Source organism: Chiloscyllium plagiosum, chromosome 39 (assembly GCF_004010195.1).
Source record: "Chiloscyllium plagiosum isolate BGI_BamShark_2017 chromosome 39, ASM401019v2, whole genome shotgun sequence".
NCBI lineage: Eukaryota > Metazoa > Chordata > Chondrichthyes > Orectolobiformes > Hemiscylliidae > Chiloscyllium > Chiloscyllium plagiosum.
Genome location: NC_057748.1, coordinates 3,901,775 through 3,921,135, shown reverse-complemented (window position 1 = coordinate 3,921,135; position 19,361 = coordinate 3,901,775). Strand labels below are relative to the sequence as shown.

The 19,361-nt window shown below is 45.7% G+C and overlaps 1 protein-coding gene across 1 annotated transcript in view; it reads right to left on the bottom strand.

Moving 5' to 3' along the window:
* Positions 1-13,077: 13,077 nt before the first annotated feature.
* LOC122542124 (insulin-like growth factor II) overlaps positions 13,078-19,361 on the bottom strand; it is a 26,689-nt gene continuing 20,405 nt past the window's right edge. Inside the window, exon 4 of the mRNA XM_043679520.1 lies at positions 13,078-15,833. Within this exon, the coding sequence (XP_043535455.1) occupies positions 15,561-15,833 (273 nt within the window). The 3' untranslated portion in view covers positions 13,078-15,560. The remainder of the gene's footprint in view (positions 15,834-19,361) is intronic.

The following is a 19,361-nucleotide window of genomic DNA, read 5'->3' as shown; positions in this document are numbered from 1 at the left end:
GGAGAGAGTTCCAAACCTCTCCCATCCTTTGTGTGTTGAAATGCTTTCTAACATCTCTCCTGAGCAGTCTGGCCCTAATTCTCAGACTATACCCCTAGTTCCATAATCTCCAACCCGTGGCAATGGTTTATTTTCATCTATCCCGTCTTTTCCTGTTAATGTCTTGTAGGGTTTGATCAGGTCACCCCTTAACTTTCTAAATTTCCAGAAGAATCAAGCCTAATTTGCAAAATCTCTCCACACAACCTACCCCCTGACGTCCATGGATCATTCTTGTAAACTTTCTTTGGATACTCCCTCCAATCTATCCTCCCTGAGCTGACCAGGTCTGCTCTCAGTGCTCCAGGTGGGGTTGAACCAGCATTCTGTAGAACGGCAGCATCACCTCTGCATCCTTGTATTCAAGTCCCTTAGAAATAAAGGCCAACATTCCATTAGCATTCTGCATCTAGTCCTGGTGTTTGAAAGATCAATGCACCGGAACATTCAACTCTCTTTCAATATCCACTGTATTTAACTTCATACCTCCTCCAGCCACTATGCCCCTCCCTACCTCTGTAACCTCCTCCAGCCACTATGCCCCTCCCTACCTCTGTAACCTCCTTCAGCCACTATGCCCCTCCCTACCTCTGTAACCTCCTCCAGCCACTATGCCCCTCCCTACCTCTGTAACCTCCTCCAGCCACTATGCCCCTCCCCCTACACCCCTTCATTCCTCCATCCTCCATTCCTCCATCACCTAAAACACTCTTTATCACTGTAACCTCCTCTATCCCTTATAACCCTCTATATACTGTGCCTTCTTCAGTGCCGAAACCCTCTTAATCTCTCTAAGCTCTTCCACCCCCTGTAACCCTCCATAACTCTGTAATCTCCTCATCCCCTATAACTCTCTATATTTCTGTAACCTCTTCCAGCCCCTATACCCCAGATATCTCTGTAAGTTCCTTCTGTCCCTACAACCCTTGAGATCTTTGCACTTCACTAACTCTGGCCTCTTCTACATCTCAGGCATATCACTTCCCCATTAGTGGTGGGAAGGTTATAGTGTGATAGTAATATGAGACTGGATTGGGGAAATTCAGAGGCACAGACTGATTTATTTTTATATTTCAAAAATATACTTTATGCATAAAAATTGTCACAAGTGCAGTTTTGTTATGTATAGATGCAAACACACAAACATTGGAATTTGACTCTATCCGAATAAACTAAAGACATCTCTTACTTGACCAAGACTATGTTTACATGTACTTGAGGCACCAGGAAGGTCTGATAAGTCAACTGACCCCAATTCTCCCCAGTTAGAAGGATGAGGGGGGATCTAATTGAAACTTACAGAATACTGAACAGAGTGGATGTTCATCATAGATCATAATCGAAACAGGCCATTTGGCCCAACAAGTCCACACCAACCCTCCGAAGAGTAACTCACCCACCTCTATTCCCCTCCCCTATATCTCCCTGACTAATGCACTTAACCTACACATCCCTGGACACTATGGGCAATTTAGCATGGCCAAGTCACCTAATTTGCACATCTATGCACTGTGGGAGGAAACTGGAGCACCCGGAGGAAACCCAAGCAGACGCGAGGAGAATGTGCAAACTCCACACAGACAGTCACCTGTGGCTGGAATCGAACCTGAGTCCCTTGTGAAGATGTTTCCATTGGTAGGAGAGATTAGGACCCAAGGGCACAGCCTTAGAGTAAAGAGAAGACCTCTTAGAATGGAGATAAGGAGAAACATCTTCAGCCAGAGAGTTGTGACCTTGTCCATTGCCACAGAAGGCTGTGGAAGCCAGGTCATTGAGTATATTTAAGATGGAGATAGATAGGTTCTTGATTGTCAAGGGGTTCAGGGTTACAGGGAGAAAGCAGAAGAATGGGGTTGAGAAACTTAGCAGTGACTGAATCGTGGAGCAGACACGATGGACTGAATGGCCTAATTTCTGCTCCTATGTCTTATGGTCTTATTTAACTTTGGCAGAGAGACCTCAGAAGGTGGCCTTTCCCCACTGTGCCTTGGCAGCAGCTGCCCCAGGCTTTAGTGCTTCCCTCAGCATGTGGTCCTGGACCTTGGAATGTACCAGTCTGCATCACTCGCTCAGGGTCAACTCCTTGCTCTGGAAGATCAACAAGTTTCAGGCAGACCAAAGAGCATCGTTCATTGAGTTGATGGTCCTCCAAGCCCAGTCAATATTTGTCTCTGTGCCACAGATTGGGGACACAGGTTCATAATCCTACCCAGGTAGTTGGTGCAATTTGAGGATAGTTAATGGATCTCCTTGTAAAAACTCGTCTCAGTAATAGTGACCAGGAAGTGTTTGTTGCAAAGACCCATGTAACATCCTTCAGGAAAGGAAATCTGCTGTCCTTCCATGGTCTGGCCTCATTTTGACTCTATTCCCCTCGAGTCCCTCATCGTAACTGCCCTCTGAAATGGCCCAGTGGGCCAAGAGGCATGTGCAACAAATGCTGGCCTTGTCAGCAACACCCACATCCAATGAAACCATTTCTAAAATCTGAGGCTTTAAAATTCCCTCCCTACCCCTTTCACTCTCCTCATTTAAAACTCACTGCTTTGAGCAGGATCTTAGTCATCTTGGGGTGGCACGGCCAGAGACCTGGGTTCGATTCCAGCCTTGGTCTACTGTCTGTGTGGAGTTTGCACATTCTCCCTGTGTCTGTGTGGGTTTCCTCCATCAATCCAAAAATGTGCAGGCCAGATGAATTGGCCATGCTAAATTCCTGTAGTATTAGGTGGAGGAAAGTGGGTCTGGGTGAGTTACTTTTCAGAGGGTCAGTGTGGACTTGTTGGGCTGAAGGGCCTGTTTCCACACTGTAGGGAATCTAATCTCTAATCAACAGTCACCTAACATAACCTAATGCGACTGAATGTTAAATTCTGTTTGGTTATAATCTTGGGACATCTTACTCTGTCAAAGGTGCTATGTAAATGCAAGTTGGTAGTTGATGTTGGTCAAAAAAAAAGACATCAGAGTTGACTTCAAATGCCTCTCATGAAGTAGCCCCATGTGGTTTTTCCATGTGGTTTAATGTTTGACATTAAACACAGGAAGCCATTATTGGTTGTTCTGAGTGGTGCAGAGGAACTCCTGGCTTTTCCAGTAATGTTGGCAATTCACCAAGGCTCCTCAGACAGCACCTTCCAAAGCCGCGACCACTGCCATCTAGAAGATCAAGGGCACAGGAATGCAAACTCCTGAAAATTCCACTCCAAGCTGGATTAGCACGATGGCTCAGTGGTTAGCACTGCTGCCTCACAGTGCCAGGGACCTGGGTTCAATTCCAGCCTTGGGGTGACTGCCTGTGTGGAGTCTGTACATTCTCCTCGTGTCTGCATGGGTTTCCTCCGGGTGCTCCGATTTCCTCCCACGGTCCAAAGATGTGCAGGTTCTGTGGGCCGTGGGTTATGGGATAGGGAGGAATGCCCTCCAGAGGGTTTGTGTGGACTTGATGGGCTGAATGGCCTGCCCCCACATTGTGGGGATTCTATGAGGAATCACACACCACCCTGACTTGGAAATATACCACCTTTCCTTCAGTGTTGCTGGGCCAGAATCCTGGAATGCATGGGTCTACCTCCACTCCAAAGGACTGACTCTCAAATCCATCTTCTCAAGGGCCAATTCAGGATGGATGATAGATGCTGGCCAGTGACACTGATGCTCCAAGAATGAACAAATTTTATGCCATACACCTTTCTGCCACAAGTGGGTGCCCATGTGCTGGATTCCTGCTTATGAACCACTACTCAAAGCATTGACAGTGACAAGATGACAGCACATGTATTCACACTGGGAATTCAGTATTTGTTTATGGTTGTGAATAATCCCATGGGCTATTCTGTCCTTCCCCCAACTGGCAAAAAATAAGCAGCTGGAATGTGATATCCATAATTTTGTCCTTGTCATAACATCATAAAGGACCTCCAGTCATTTGGATCTGTAATGCCAAAATATACTACTACTGATAATAATCCCACCTTCCAGCACTAGGCCCAGGACCTTGAATGTTATGACACTTAAAGTGCTCATTTGAATTTTTTTTAAAGGTTGTGAGGTTTCCCACCTCAACACTCTCCCCCCACCCCAGGCAGTGCATTCCAGACCTCCAACATCTTTCCCTATATCTGTAACTTCCTCCAGCCCCTATTCCCCTCCTTATCTCTGTAACCTCCTCCAGCCCCGACACCTCTCCCTATCTCTGTAACCTCCTCCAGCCCCTACACCTCTCCCAATCTCTGTAAGCTCCTCCAGCCCCTACACCTCTCCCTATCTCTGTAACCTCCTCCAGCCCCTACACCTCTCCCTATCTCTGTAACCTTCTCCAGCCCATACACCTCTCCCTATCTCTGTAACCACCTCCAGCCCATACACCTCTCCCTATCTCTGTAACCTCCTCTAGCCCCTACACCTCTCCCTATCTTTGGAACCACCTGTAGCCCCTCCAATACTCTTTGATCGCTGGCTGTGTTCTTTTCTAAACCAGAGAGTGATACAGATGGTGACCATTCAGCCATTGTGTCTGTATTATAGAAGTGTACATTTGTCTTCAGGTTTACTCCCCATCACCCTGCAAGGCCTTCCATGTCAAGTACTCATCCAAAGCCCTTTACTAGGAAGATGCATTCTCGGTGACCACACCCACATAGCGACCTTGTTATATTCTGAAGACAGGTTTGTGATGATAACCTTGATGTAAAGTTGTGGGGACTCAATCGTAGATTTGAGGGTCTCTCCTGAAACGGAATCGTGAGTTAGCATGTCTGTAGATGGGGAGCATGCTCAGCTCAACTGCAGCACTATCCAAATGCAAGCTGTTGTTGTTACCTCTGAATATCACCAGCCTGTGAACCCTGAGTTCTCCTGTGTGGTACAGAGAGTCTGAGGGTTGTTGGTGAGCTGTGAAGGGGAGGGATGGGCTGGGGGAAAGTGGTGAGGAGTCTATCCAGAGGAAGAAAAATGGAGCTGTGCATTTCCATAGTGCATTTCATGACCCAGAACATCCTATCATACATCACAGTCAATGAAGAACTTTCTGAAGTGTTATCTCTGGAGCCATGTCCTTTAGGGAAGAAAGCTGCCATTCCCTTACCTGGTCTGGCCTACATGTGACTCCAGACCCACAGCAATGTGGTTAGCTTTTAGTTGCCCTCTGGGTAATTAGGGATGAGCAATAAATGCTGGCCTGACCAGCGATGCCCTCATCCTGTGAATGAATGTAAACAAATTGTCTGAAACATGGCAACCAATTTGTGCTCAGCAAGATCCCAGCTTGATGATCTAACCTTGTGATGTTGATCGAGGTACTAGGACAGTGGAGAGAACGCCCCTCCTCTTCTTTGATTCTTGCGATTGGAGGATAGGGAAGACCTCAATTCTCCTCTGAAAGACAGCTCCTCTGACATTGCAGTCTTCCTACAGTACGGCACCAGGAATGCGAGATTTATGGTCGGTTTCTGCAGCGTGGAGTCCCTTCTATGTATGATAATGTTTCTGAAATGTTTAATATTTGAGACTACATTAAGCTCTGTTGTCTATTGTGGCTGGAATAGAGTCCTGAAACCAATTCTCCTTTCCAGGCTGACTCTAAAGGTTAATCTAATTAGTAATGATACATGAGTTACCACTTGGGAGTCTTAACAAGGCTTATAGAGGTTTACAAAATTATCAGGGGCAAGGATAGGATAAATAGACAAAGTCTTTTCCCTGGGGTGGGGGAGTCCAGAACTAGAGGGCATAGGTTTACGGTGAGAGGGGAAAGATATAAAAGAGACCTAAGGGGCAACATTTTCACACAGAGGGTGGTGCGTGTATGGAATGAGCTGCCAGAGGAAGTGGTGGAGGCTGGTACAATTGTAACATTTAAGAGGCATTTGGGATGTGTATATGAGTAGGAAGGGTTTGGAGGGATATGGGCCGGGTGCTGGCAGGTGGGACTAGATTGGGTTGGGATATCTGGTCGGCATGGACGGGTTGGACCTAAGGGTCTGTTTCCGTGCTGTACATCTCTATGACTCTATGTCATTTATGACAGGATCACAGTCGCTACAAGTTACAATGACTGCTAGGCCTAATTATGCATAAAACCTATCAGGAGCCAGACATGTTATGTCTGACTCAATGTAACTAGTAACATTAACCCGTTCAGAACCATTATCTTATACAACAGATTGTACTCAATCTGATAATGTCATGTGAACTTAGGTGACAAAAGTCAGAAAGCTTAAAATCTGTAGAGTGTATTTGCTATGTCGTTTCAGAAAGTTAGTAAGAATGTGTATCTCACTCATGAAGTTTGTTCCTAATTGCTAGCTTTGCTTTAAGACTCACGAGTGTTCCTACAACCAAGGTGACTTGGTAGATGTCTATAAAATTATGAGATGCATAGATAGGATTGACTGTTAGGATCTTGTTCCCAGCACTGGAATGACTAATACTAGGGGATGCATTTAAGGTGAGCTGGGGGAAAGTTCAAAGGCAATGTGAGAGGCAAGGTTAATACACTAAGAGTCTGGAACGTACTGCTAGGAGTGTTGGTCATGGCAGATACAGTTATTTCTTCTATAGCGCAATAGTTGCATTTCTGTGTGACGGTGCACCCTACAAGAATCATGCACTACAAATTACACTCAGTGGTGGTGATGCAATTGCACTATAGCCAGTACATGTTTTAAAATTTTGTGCTTTAGAAACAGTGTCCCCTATTGGTCAGTTGCATTATGCTTTGATGAAATATGCGTTATAGCAGAATGACCTGTACAATGGGAACATTTAAGAAACCTTTAGATTAGACATAAATATACAAGGAATGGAGGGATATGGAGCAAGGGCAGGCAGAAGGGATGCATTTAATTTGGTGTCATGTTTGGCACATCATAGTGCGCCAGAGGGCCCGTTTCTGTGCTATATTGTCCTGTGTTCTGTGTCCTGTGTTCTGTGTCCTGTGTTCTGTGTCCTGTGTTGTGTGTCTTGTGTTCCGTGTCTTGTGTCCTGCATTGTGTGTTCTGTGTCCTGTGTTGTGTGTCCTGTGTTGTGTGTTCTATGTTTTATGTTCTAACAGGCAGGGCCTCTAGACCCAGTTGAGGAAAGAGGATGGTGGCAGCAAAATACCTGATAGCGGTTGGCATGGCAGCACATATGAGGGCTTTAAGAAATAAATTGGGCCCGAAATGCAGCTCTAACTTTAAAGAAAGTTTGCAGATGGAAGGATCACGGCTGTATATTAAAGTGTTTGAAGAAAGGGTTTGTGATGTGACTTCTGTCTTCAAAGTCTGTGCTAACTCAGGACACAAGCCTGAGTTAGGTTTTGCCTTCACGGATTCCAGCAACCATGGGGTCTGGGTGCCTGTCCTTCACTCCTGAGGCTGCCGCAGTTAGTCTGCCCTTACTCTGCTGTGTCTCTGCCTTGACTCTCAGGGATTTCTGTAATTCTGGATTACATACAACTCTGGTTTAACTCTTCCATTCCTCCCTTCTTAGTGAATGTTGATGGATATCATCATCATGGCCAGACTTGTTCCCATTAAGCCACAGATATCTGGGAGGGTAGAAGGTGTAATAAAGACCAGTACACACTGACAGTTAAGGGGCATTGGTGTCTGAGAAATAAGGAAAAGATTTAGCAAGGAATTCCACAGAACAGATCTACAACAGCTAGCCTGTTGGAGCAGGAAGGAAACCAATTGAGTAAGAGGGAATTCATGCTTCAGTTAAACAGGATACTGAATTAACTGAATTTGGGGCAGCATGGTGGCTCAGTGGTTAGCACTGCTGCCTCACAGTGCCAGGGACCCAGGTTCGATTCCTGCCTTGGGCAACTATCTGTGTGGAGTTTGCACATTCTCCCCGTGTCTGCTTGGGTTTCCTCCCACAATCCAAAGATATGCAGGTCAGGTGAGTTGGCCATGTTAAATTGCCCACAGTGTTAGGTGCATTAGTCAGGGGTAAATATGGGGTAGGGGGAATGGGTCTGGGTGGGTTACTTTTCCGAGGGTCACTGTGGACTTGTTGGGCCGAAGAGCCTGTTTCCACACTGTAGGGAATCTAATCTAATGAATACCTGGACTCATGCACCTAATATCCGTCTCTTTACATAAGGAAGGATGTATTCAAGTTCATTGGAAGCAGCTCAGTGAAGGTTTATTGGGCTAAAACCTGGAATGAGTGGGTTGTGTTATGGGAAACGGTTAGACAAACTGGGCATGCTTCCATTTGAATTTAGAGGTTTTTTGGGGGTGACTTGAAGGTAAGATAGAAGATCCTGAGGACTCTGGACAGGGTTGATGTGGGGGAGGCTCTTTCCTCTTATCGGGGAGTCTAAAAGTGTTTAAAAATTAGGGTTCACCCTTCTGAAACAGAGATAGCTGAACTTATTTTCTTTCAGAGAGTCAGGAGTTTTTGGAATTCTCTTCCTGAGAAAGTGGTGGAAGTAGGGTTAATGAATATTTTGAAGGCAGAGCTGGAGAGATTTCTGCTCAGCAAGGGGTAGGGAGATGAAAACTAACCAGGGCGTGGTCGGAATGCAGATTGGAGGTCACAATCAGATCAACCATTAACTAAATGAATAGTGGGAGCAGGCTCTAGGGGCTGAATGGCCCACTCTGCTCCTTTGGTCATCTGTAAGACAGTGATGGTTGAGTTACAATGCTATAAGAGGTGGTGTTAAAGTGGTGTTAAGGTGGGGTTATGATGATTTTAAAGTTGGACTAAGGTGGCGTTAACGTGGGGTTAATTTGGTGTAAATGTAGAGTTATGATGACGTTGAAGTGGTGTTAAGGTGTGGTTATGATGATCTTAAAGTGGGATTAAGATGGTGTGAAGGTGAGGTTAATTTAGTGTTAAGGTAGTGTTACGATGATGTTAAGGTGGTTTACCCTTGGAAGTCATGATTTGGAGATGCCGGTGTTGGACTGGGGTGGACAAAGTTAAAAATCACACAACACCAGGTTATAGTCCAACAGGTTTATATGGAAGCACTAGCTGGTGTTGTGTGATTTTTAACTTTGTATACCCTTGGAGGGATTTACAAAACATGGACAAGATTTTTAAATTCATGTTTTGGACACGTTGCTGTCAGAGGAAAGAACTGTAATTTCCAAATCATTTGTTCTACAATTTTTATCTAATATCAACAAAAAGGTGGAGTTTGTTCCTCTGTGTTTATTTGATGTAAAAACCACTATTCCTGAGGCGAGCCAAGAGGTAAATGAAGGCCAAATGTTGAACCTTCTCAATCAATTGGCTTTTCACTCTCCTTTTTATTGACAAATGCATCTCAGAAGCTCCTGCCCCAGGCTTACTCAGAGTCTTCACCCAGTCAACTCTGAGCTTTAACCTCCAGCCCCATAAGGGGTGACCTTTGTCATCAGGACCTGATTATTTCGGTGACTGCCCAATCTTGGATGGGTTAGGGCTAGGGGGTTTCCTTCGGGTGCTCAAGTTTCCTCCCACAGTCCAAGGTCAGGTGAATTGGCCATGCTAAATTGCCCGTAGTGTTAGGCGAAGGGGTAAATGTAGGGGAATGGGTCTGGGTGGGTTGTGTTTCGGCGGGTCGGTGTGAACTTATTGGGCTGAAGGGCCTGTTTCCACATTGTAAGTAATCTAATCTAATCTAATCTAATGGTGCTGAAAGGGTTAATGTTGAATGCTTTAAGCTCTGCCCAACCTGATGATATCACACAGTCCATGGGTTGGGAATGTGGATTTGAGCACAAGACCCCTAGTGGAGACGGAGACATAGTTACTCTCTGTAACTATGACAAACTGGTCAATGTAACTTTTACCAATTGCTGTCATGCCATTAACTACATCTTGATGTTAAGACAAGTGATTCTTCATATTCAGAGTTGATTGTTGTTTAATTCTCTACTGGGTGGCACGGTGGTTAGCACTGCTGCCTCATGGCACCAGGGACCTGGGTTCGATTCCACCCTCCGGTGACTGTCTGTGTGGAGTTTGCACATTCTTCCTGTGTCTGCGTGGGTTTCCTCCCACAATCCATAGATGTGCAGGCTGGGTGGATTAGCCATGCTAAATTACCTGTAGTGTGCATCCTACAGGTGAGGACATGTAGGATTACACTGATTGGTTAAGGGGGTGGATCTGGGTGGGATGCCCTTTGGAGGGTCAGTGCAGACTCAGTAGGCTGAATGGCCTCCTTCCACCCATTAATTAGATAGACACAGCGTTGCAAAGGAGGCAGTGTTCCTGGTTCAGATCCTGGTGCCCACTTTCTAGCTCTTAAACCTGTTTACATCAGGCAGCGAGTGCTTCAGACAGAGGGTTTAAGTAGGGCTACTTGTGGGGCAGTGGTAGTGTCCCTACCTCTGAGCCAGGAGAACGTGATGGCTGGAGATCAGAGTCGAGAGTGTGGTCCTGGAAAAGCACAGCAGGTCAGGCAGCATCTGAGGAGCAGGAGAATCAACATTCGGGCAAAAGCCCTTCATCAGGAATGAGGCTTGTGGGTTGGGACTGAGAGATAAATGGGGGCGATATCTCTGAGCCAGGAGACCCAGGTTCAAATTCCACCTGTTGCAGAGGAGAGTCATGACATCTCTCAGGGGAAGAAAAAAATGCGAATAAGGCAGCACTTTATCCAGGCCTTTAGTTGTTCACTTGGCAATATATGTCTTGCAGAAGAACAAATGAGCCCCATTTCCAAGGAAAGAAATACAAAACAACACAACAGCCTTGGTACTTTTCTTTTATAACTTTATTAAACATAGAAAGCATTTCTTATTTTTAAAAAATCTTTACAAAATAGAAGTAAGAAATTTACAATCGTTTAATCCCCTCGCATGATGAAAATACCAACAGGAACTACTATTACCAGGTTGGGAGATTATCGGTATATGTCCGAAAACTTTGTAGAGGGTTTCCAGTGATCAGGGATAGTATTAATAGATGATCACGATGCTGTTTGAGAAGGCAGCTAGCATACTCGGGGAAATCGTAAATTCAGAGGATTGCTCTCTTGACCAGACCACTCACTGAATTTTGCACATTCTAAGGTCAGCAGAGTTTTACACCATTTGGAATACAGTTCCTAACATTTCCTGATTTCCTGAGAATTCAAGTAATCCCTATAATGTGGAAGCAGGCCATTCGACCCATCAAGTCCACACCATCCCGCTGATGAACATCTCGCCTAGACCAACCCCATTCCTGCATTTCCCATGGTGCACACCCTGGGCAATTTAGCATGGCCAGTCCACCTAACCTGCACATCTTTGGACCATGGGAGTAAATCCACGCAGACACGGGGTGAATTGGCAAACTCCACACAGACAGCTGCCTGAGGATAGAATTGAACCTGGGTCCCTGGCTAACCACTGAGCCACCATACCATCCACTTAGGCAATTCCCTCTTTCGAGAACCTTTAGTTGAGGTAACCCCCCCCCCCCCAATAGAACTGGGTGCAATACTCTAGTTAGGGACGAATCAGAATTTCAATAGATTAATTTAATGGTTTTGTTGAAATGCAGAGAGCTGCCAACATTTCAAGTTGAGATGAGACTCTGATTTCCAGCATCTGCAGTCCTCATTTTCGCCTAACATTTCACGTTGGCTGACCCTGAGATGCAATCAGCACAATATAAATGCAACTTCCATCTGGCCTCTCCTCGTGTCACTGGTTCTTTTGTCCTAGAAGCTGACCTGAGCCAATGAAAATCTCTCCGTGGGTATCTCAGGATTACCCATCAACATAATTCAGATTCCAGTCCCTCATGGAAAGTCGAGGGGACTGGAATCCTGGTTGAGCTGATCTTGGCTGTGGCAGTCAACTGAGCTGCCAGAGTTAACCTCAATGTTTCTTCTACATGGCTGGCCTGAGAGAGCGGATGTGTTTGCGCAGCTCCCCAGTCAGCCTGAACTGGTATACCTTGCTACAGGCCATTGACCAATTGAAAAGATGCCCAGTTTTGACAAAACAAAACAAGCTAAGAGTTTAAACAAATAATCCAAAATTATGCAATGCACTGAGAGTACGTTAACTCATAAATCCACAAAGGCCACACCTGTAATCTTTAAGGACAGTAATTTTCATAAAGCTTGTATTCTGATTTACACATCTCTTTCACTGGTCATCCCCTGTTCCCAATGGTCTATAATGCCTTCTGACTTTTTACTTGAAATTTAGATTTGAAATCCTCCTTCTCGTGTTCAAAGTTATCCATTTCCTCAGTTTTGTCTGACCCACCTCAATCTGCAGAATCCTTTGGGGTCTTTGTTCTCCCACAACACCACCTCCTACACACTCCCTTCATCTCACTGCTGGAGACTGCAATACGGCACTAAGTCTGGAATTCCCTCCCTAAACCTCGCTCTCCTCCTTAAACTCTACATCAGGGACCAAACTTTGGTCCACCAACCTCCTCTACTGCAGCCTCAAATGTTGTTTGATGACCCTGCTATAGAGCACATTGGAAGGGTTTTACTGCATTGAATGCTCTATATAAATTCCACTCATTGTTTGATGCGGAAGGGGAACTGAACAATGATCAGCATTTCTTTGGTTAGTCGTAATTTTTGTTACTCACTCGTGGGACATGGGTGTCGTTGCTGGGCCAGCATTTATTGCCCATCCCTTGTTGCCCAATGAGAAGGTGGTGGTGAGCTGCCTTCTTGAACCGCTGTGCTGGAGGTCCACCCACTGTTCCCTTAGGGAAGGTATTCCCATTAGTTGTGAAGAGTCGGTTGAGGTTTGGAGTTGTATAGAATCCCTACAGTATGGAAACAGGCCCTTCGGACCAACAACTCCACACAGGCCCTCCAAAGAGTAACCCACCCAGACCCCTATTGATCTATTTTTACCCCTGACTAATGCACTTAACCTAAATTGTGAACACTATGCACAATTTAGCATGGCCAATCCACCTAACCTGCACATCTTTGGACTGAGGGAGGAAACCCACACAGACACTGACAGAATGTGCAAACTCCACACATACAGTCACCCGAGGCTGGAATTTGTGAACACTATGCACAATTTAGCATGGCCAATCCACCTAACCTGCACATCTTTGGACTGAGGGAGGAAACCCACACAGACACTGAGAGAATGTGCAAACTCCACACATACAGTCACCCGAGGCTGGAATCAAACCCAGGTCCCTGACGCTGTGAGGCAGCAGTGCTAACCACTGAGTCACCGTGCCACCCCAAAGTTGTTGGAGGCTCCCAAACATCTCTCTCACGACCCATTTTCCTCACCTAATGCCTCATCTATAGAGACTAATCAATGATTCCATACATGTGATGAGCAGGATGGTGGAGAGAGTGGATTAGATGAACTTTGACCTTCTGTTGGCCTTCAATGCTCATGTCTCTTAATCCCATGAAACTGTAATGTGACAAATCGTAGAGGATTAAGGTAATTATGTTGATACTTCCCCTCGACTCAGAGGGTTGCTCTCTCATTAGAGAGAGAGAGAGGGAGGACTGGTGGAGAGGTTAACTGAGGCGAGGTGGAGAAGGTAGGTTATGACCTCTCTCACTGGAATTGAAACCCTGTTATTGGCATCCCTCCAAGCCAGCCATCCAGCCAGTTGAGCTAACTGGCCCCAATTTACATCAGTGCTGCCCAAGTCCTAGTGAGGAGCTCTACGCCCTGATACAACATTGGCTCCTGTGCATCTCAGCGTGAACTCAATTAAAATGGTATCATGCGACCCTATCCTTTCCCCAAATTCCTCCCATTCTCTCCCAAAAATACTCACTCAGAGGACCATGTTATGTACCTTTCCTGAATGTTGGATATGGATGTCACAGGCACTACCTTTTGAAGGTGATGGAATGTTACCTAATAGTTGCAACTGAGAGGCATGATGGGGCATTTCAGAATAATGGCATCACTGTGGGTGTGGAGTCACATATCGGCCAGACCAGTTAAGAATGGCAGATTTCCTCTGCCAGAAGGATTGAAGTAAATCAGCTGGGGCTTTTGAGGATAATCCAAATGGATGCCATTACCAACATCAAAATTTTAATTCCAGATTGTATTTAATTTCTTTTTGAGTCATATAGCATGGAAACAGGCATTTAGTCCAACTCGTCCAAGCTGACCAAGTTTCCCAAACCAGGTTAATCCCATTTGCCTGCAGTTGGTCCATATCCCTCTAAACCTTCCCTGTTCCAATATCTATCCAAACGTATTTTAAATGTTGTAACCGTATCTGCATCTATCACTCCCTCTGGCAATTCATTCCACACACAGAAAAATTGTTTGGGTTCAAATCACCTAGAGGCTGTTACAGGATTTGAACTTCATACCTTTAGATCATTTGTCCAGACCACTGGATTTCTAGACTGGTAACATAAGTACAAAGTACTGCACCACAAGGGGAATTATGTAATGTAGAGGTGTGGTATACAGAGAGGTGAGTTATAGAGTGGATGAGGTTATATGGGCAGGTGTAATTCTCAAGATGTGGTTTATACACAGGTCATACAGAGGGCAGACTGGACATGAGGTGGAATGATACTGTCGATGGTTTCAACCCAATCTACACAGGGATTTATCCAGGGAAGACATGGGCACAGGGTGTTAAGGCCAAAGCAAAATCTTAGGTCAGATCAGCAGCTCCATGAGCAAAGACTAACTTTGAAAAGTCTTCATTAGCTAGCTGACTCTCAGACTGCAGCCATGGTCCGAGTCATCTGAATTGTGGAAAAGCTGTTTTGCTAATGTCTAAGTAAACGGAGGTGGCAACGGTTAAAAGGACAATGATTAGGTTGACACTTCAAGTTGCATTGTCTGATAGCTACCAGATGGCACTACTTCACCATTGAGGAAACAATCGGTGATGGACTGATGATAAATGGAGCTATTGATCTTGACGGACAGAGTTCTGGTCCTACACTGTTTCTGGACCTTTTTCTGTATTTGGCTTTGGTTATGACCAATTGATTTGATTTATTACTGTCACGTGTACCGAGGTACAGGGGAAAGTGCTTTACAGGCAGATCATGCTGTACAAGTGCATCGAGGGAACAGAACAGAGTGCAGGATGTAATGTTACAGTTGCCGAAAAGATGCAGAGAGAGATCAACATTAACATCTAAGAGGTCCTTTCAAAAGTTGGATAACAGCGGGGAAGAAGCTGCTCTCTGCACGTGTATTCAAACTTTTCTGTCAGTTGGGAGAGGTGTTAGCTCCATTTCTCATCCTGCCAACCCCAGAATGCTTCACCGCGACTTTTGTGAATGAAGCCCCTCAGCTTTTAGAATAGACGCAGAAATGACAGTCAGCTGAGAAATGAGGCTACTAACGGCGAGGGAGGGCTTGGATCCTGAGTCCTTGCCGCCTCCAGGTTCCTATTCTACACGAGTGAAAACACCTGGCGTGAGGGAGAGGGTTTTGTTTTTGTTGTTCTTGCTGTTGGGGAAATCCTTCAGCCCTTCAGCTCCTCCTAATTCTGCTCTGTTCACCCCACATTACTTCTTAAAATAAAAAAAAATTCAGCTAGTCGCGTGGCCAGGTTTCCCTCAAAAGGTCCGAAGTCAACTTCAAGTGCTAGACCCTCCTCGCTCATTTTGAATGGGTCAGGACATCGAGGGAGAGAGCGGGCTGCCCTGAGGGAGGTGTCAGTACCGTACTGGACCATACCCGCTGCTGGGACGGGTACCGCGTGTGCCTTGTGCCCTCATCAATGCGCAGCGAGTCTTTGCCCTGTCCCAGCCAATCAGGGATCTCAGTTTTGGGGGGAACAGCGAGGTTGGTGGTGCTCAGGTAATGCTTCAGGGTTCCTCCAGTCCAGGTGAGGTAGTCCCGATTGCTTCTAACCGACCGCTTCCCCATTGTCTATTTTAAAGATGAGAAGAAACCACAAAAAAGATTCAAGTCTTTTGGAGTTTTATTTCTGAATTGAGAGTCATAAGAACATAAGCAATAGGAGCAGGAGCAGGCCATTTGGCCCATCTAGCCTGCTCCACCAGTTATTAAGATCATGGCTGGTCTTTTCATGGACTCAATCCCACTTACCCGCCCTCTCACCATAACCCTTACTTCCTTTACTGTTCAAAAATCTACCTATCTAAAAAACATTCAACGAGATAGCCTCAACTGCTTCACCGGGCAGAGAATTCCACAGATTCACAACCCTCTGGGTGAAGGAGTTCCTCCCCAACCCAATCCTAAATCCAATCGGACACTATTACCGACACCAGATTTAGGGACATGCTTCAAATATGGGCGATGGCCTAGTGACCTGACTGGGATGTACAAGACCATGAGGGGCACAGACAGGGTGGATAGGAAGCAACTATTCCCCTTAGTTGAAGGGTCACTAACAAGTGCTCATAAAGGGGCTCTTGTGACATGGTGGTAGAGTCCCTATGGAGGAGAAAGTGAGGTCTGCAGATGCTGGAGATCAAAGTTGAAACTTTATTGCTGGAACAGCACAGCAGGTCAGGCAGCATCCAGGGAACAGGAGATTCGACGTTTCGGGCACAGGCCTAGAGTCCCTATGTCTGGGCCAGGAGGTCTGGATTCAAATCTCACCTGCTCCAGAGGCATGTAAGAACATCTCTGAACAGATTGATTGGAAAACAAGGGGGCATAATCGCTGTACTATTAATCCAGAGACCCAAGTAATGTCCTGTGGATCTGGGTTCGAACCCCACCATGGCAGATGGTGGAGTTTGGGTTCATTAATAATCCGGAAACAAGATTCTAATGGTGAGCATGAAATGATTGTCGGGGAAACACCCACATGGTTCCCTTTAGGGAAGGAAATCTTTAATCCTTACCCTGTCTGACCTACATGTGATTCCGAACCCACGACAATGGGGTTGATTCTCAACTACCCTCTGGGCTACTAGGAATACACAATAAATGTTGGCCCAGCTAGTGATGCTCACATCCATTAAGGAATTAAAATAAAGCTGAGCCCCTTTGGCTCATTGAGCTGAGCTGATACTTTTAAAAGTGATCCCACTTTCCCACACTAGACCCATGGCCTTGAATATTATGATAGTCAAGTGCTCATCCACGTACCTACCTCACCTCCCCTCCCCTCCCAGACAGCACATTCTATATCTCCGCCACCTACAGGGCGAAAAACATTTTTCCTATAATCCTCCAGCCCTTCACTTTAAAATTATACCCCCTCATTCGATATTTTCCGATTGATCTGTTCAGAGATGTTATTACATGCCTCTGGGACAAGTGAGATTTGAATCCAGGCCTCTTGGCCCAGATGTAGGGACACTAGCACCATCTCAGTTGATATTTTGTGCGGAGGACTGTGTATGAGTTGTTTTGCTCAGATTTTTGATTGCTAACATACTCCTTTTGTCCAGTGTCAATTTCAATACAGTGGTACCTAGGAAGTTAACATCTTCCGTGTGCGTTGTGACTTTAAGTTTAAGGGAGTGTTGATAATTGGTGAAGATATTGATGAATTCTTCTAATTCTGCTTCGGGGTGTTTCCCAAACATCATATCAACTCAAGTACAGAACGTAATATCACTAACTGATGTTATTACCCAATAGTCTAGATTAGAGTGGTGCTGGAAAGCACAGCAGGTCAGGCAGAATCCGAGGAGCAGGGGAATCGACGTTTCGGGCCAGACCCTTCATCAGTAATGAGGCTAGGAGCCTTGGGGGTGGAGAGATAAATGGGAGGGTTGTGGGGCTGGGGAGAAGGTAGCTAAGAGCATCCTGCTCCTTGGATGCTGCCTGACCTGCTGTGCTTTTCCAGCAACACACTCTCGACTCTGATCTCCAGCATCTGCAGACCTCACTTTCTCCATCTAGCACATATCAGTCAGATTCCTCCCTCCTCAACATCTCAGTTCCAAAGAAAATAACCCATGTTTATCCAGCCCCCACTCAATGCTAAACTGCTGCCTCTCAGGGCGCAACTCGATGAATCTCACCCGAACTCAGTGTCTGGCTTTTCCACAGAGCAGCCAGAAACCAAGCAGACGCAGAGACACCCTCCACCTGACAGTGGGGACCCTCATTTACCCCAGGGTAAGGCAGGAAATGAAGGAATCCCAGCCAGGATCCTGACTCAAACCATCAAAAAGTGAAGGACGTCCATTCCAGCTAACATTTATCACTCCAGAGGGAGCTGGGAAAAATTGAAATCACTGAAGGACTGAATTCTTGCAGTTGAGCATGGAGTCTCCATCTTAAGCACACAAGCAATTGGGAGCTACAGGGCAGAAAGAGGCCATTCAGCCCACTGAGTCTGTGCCAACCCTCCATAGATCATCCCACCCAGACTCAGCCCCCTACCCTATTTCCGTAACCTTGTATTTACCACGGCCAATCCACCTACTGTGCACATTCCTGGATATAATGGACAATTTAGAAATCACTGAATCCCTTCACTGTGGAAGGAGGCCATTCAACCCATTGAGTCCACACTGACCCTCTGAACATCATCCAACCCAGATCCACCCCTCTACTCTGCCCCTGTATTTTCCATGGTGAACTCACTTAACCTACACACTATGGGCAATTTCCCATGGCCAATCCACTCTAAACCACATATCTTTGGACTGTGGGAGGAAACCGGAGTATCCAGATGTAACCCACGCAGACACAAGGAGAATGTGCAAACTCCACATAGACAAGTCGCCCGAGGCTGGAATCAAACCCGGGTCCCTGGCACTGTGAGGCAGTAATGTTAACCACTGAGCCACCGTGCCACCTAAATACAAACACCTTTGAGTTGGAAGGATGTAGCAGATGCTATTGCAATGAACATTGTCAATTGTTAAGTTTAAATCTGCGATTGAGATCTGAGATGCAGTAAAAATGTAGTCTCTGCCTGGTTAAAATATCCTCACTTCATGCATATGTGCAGCAAGCACACTAACTGAGACCTCATCATTCTGTGGAAGACATTTTTAGGGTGATGATATTTTGTGCGGAGGAGTGTGTACCAGTTGTTTTGCTAACATACTCCTATTGTCCAGTGTCAATTTCAATACAGTGGTACCTAGGAAGTTAACATCTTCCATGTGTGCTGTGACTTTAAGTTTAAGGGAGGGTTGATAATTGTTGAAGATATTGATGAATTCTTCTAATTCTGCTTCGGGGTGTTTCCCAAACATCATATCAACTCAAATACAGAACGTAATCTCACTAACTGATGTAATTACCCAATAGGAGAAAGTGAGGTCTGCAGATGCTGGAGATCAGAGCTGAAATTGTGTTGCTGGAAAAGCGCAGCAGGTCAGGCAGCATCCAAGGAGCAGGAGAATCGACGTTTCGGGCATAAGCCCTTCTTCAGGAATGAGGAAAGTGTGTCCAGCAGGCTAAGATAAAAGGTAGGGAGGAGGGACTTGGGGGAGGGGCGTTGGAAATGCGATAGGT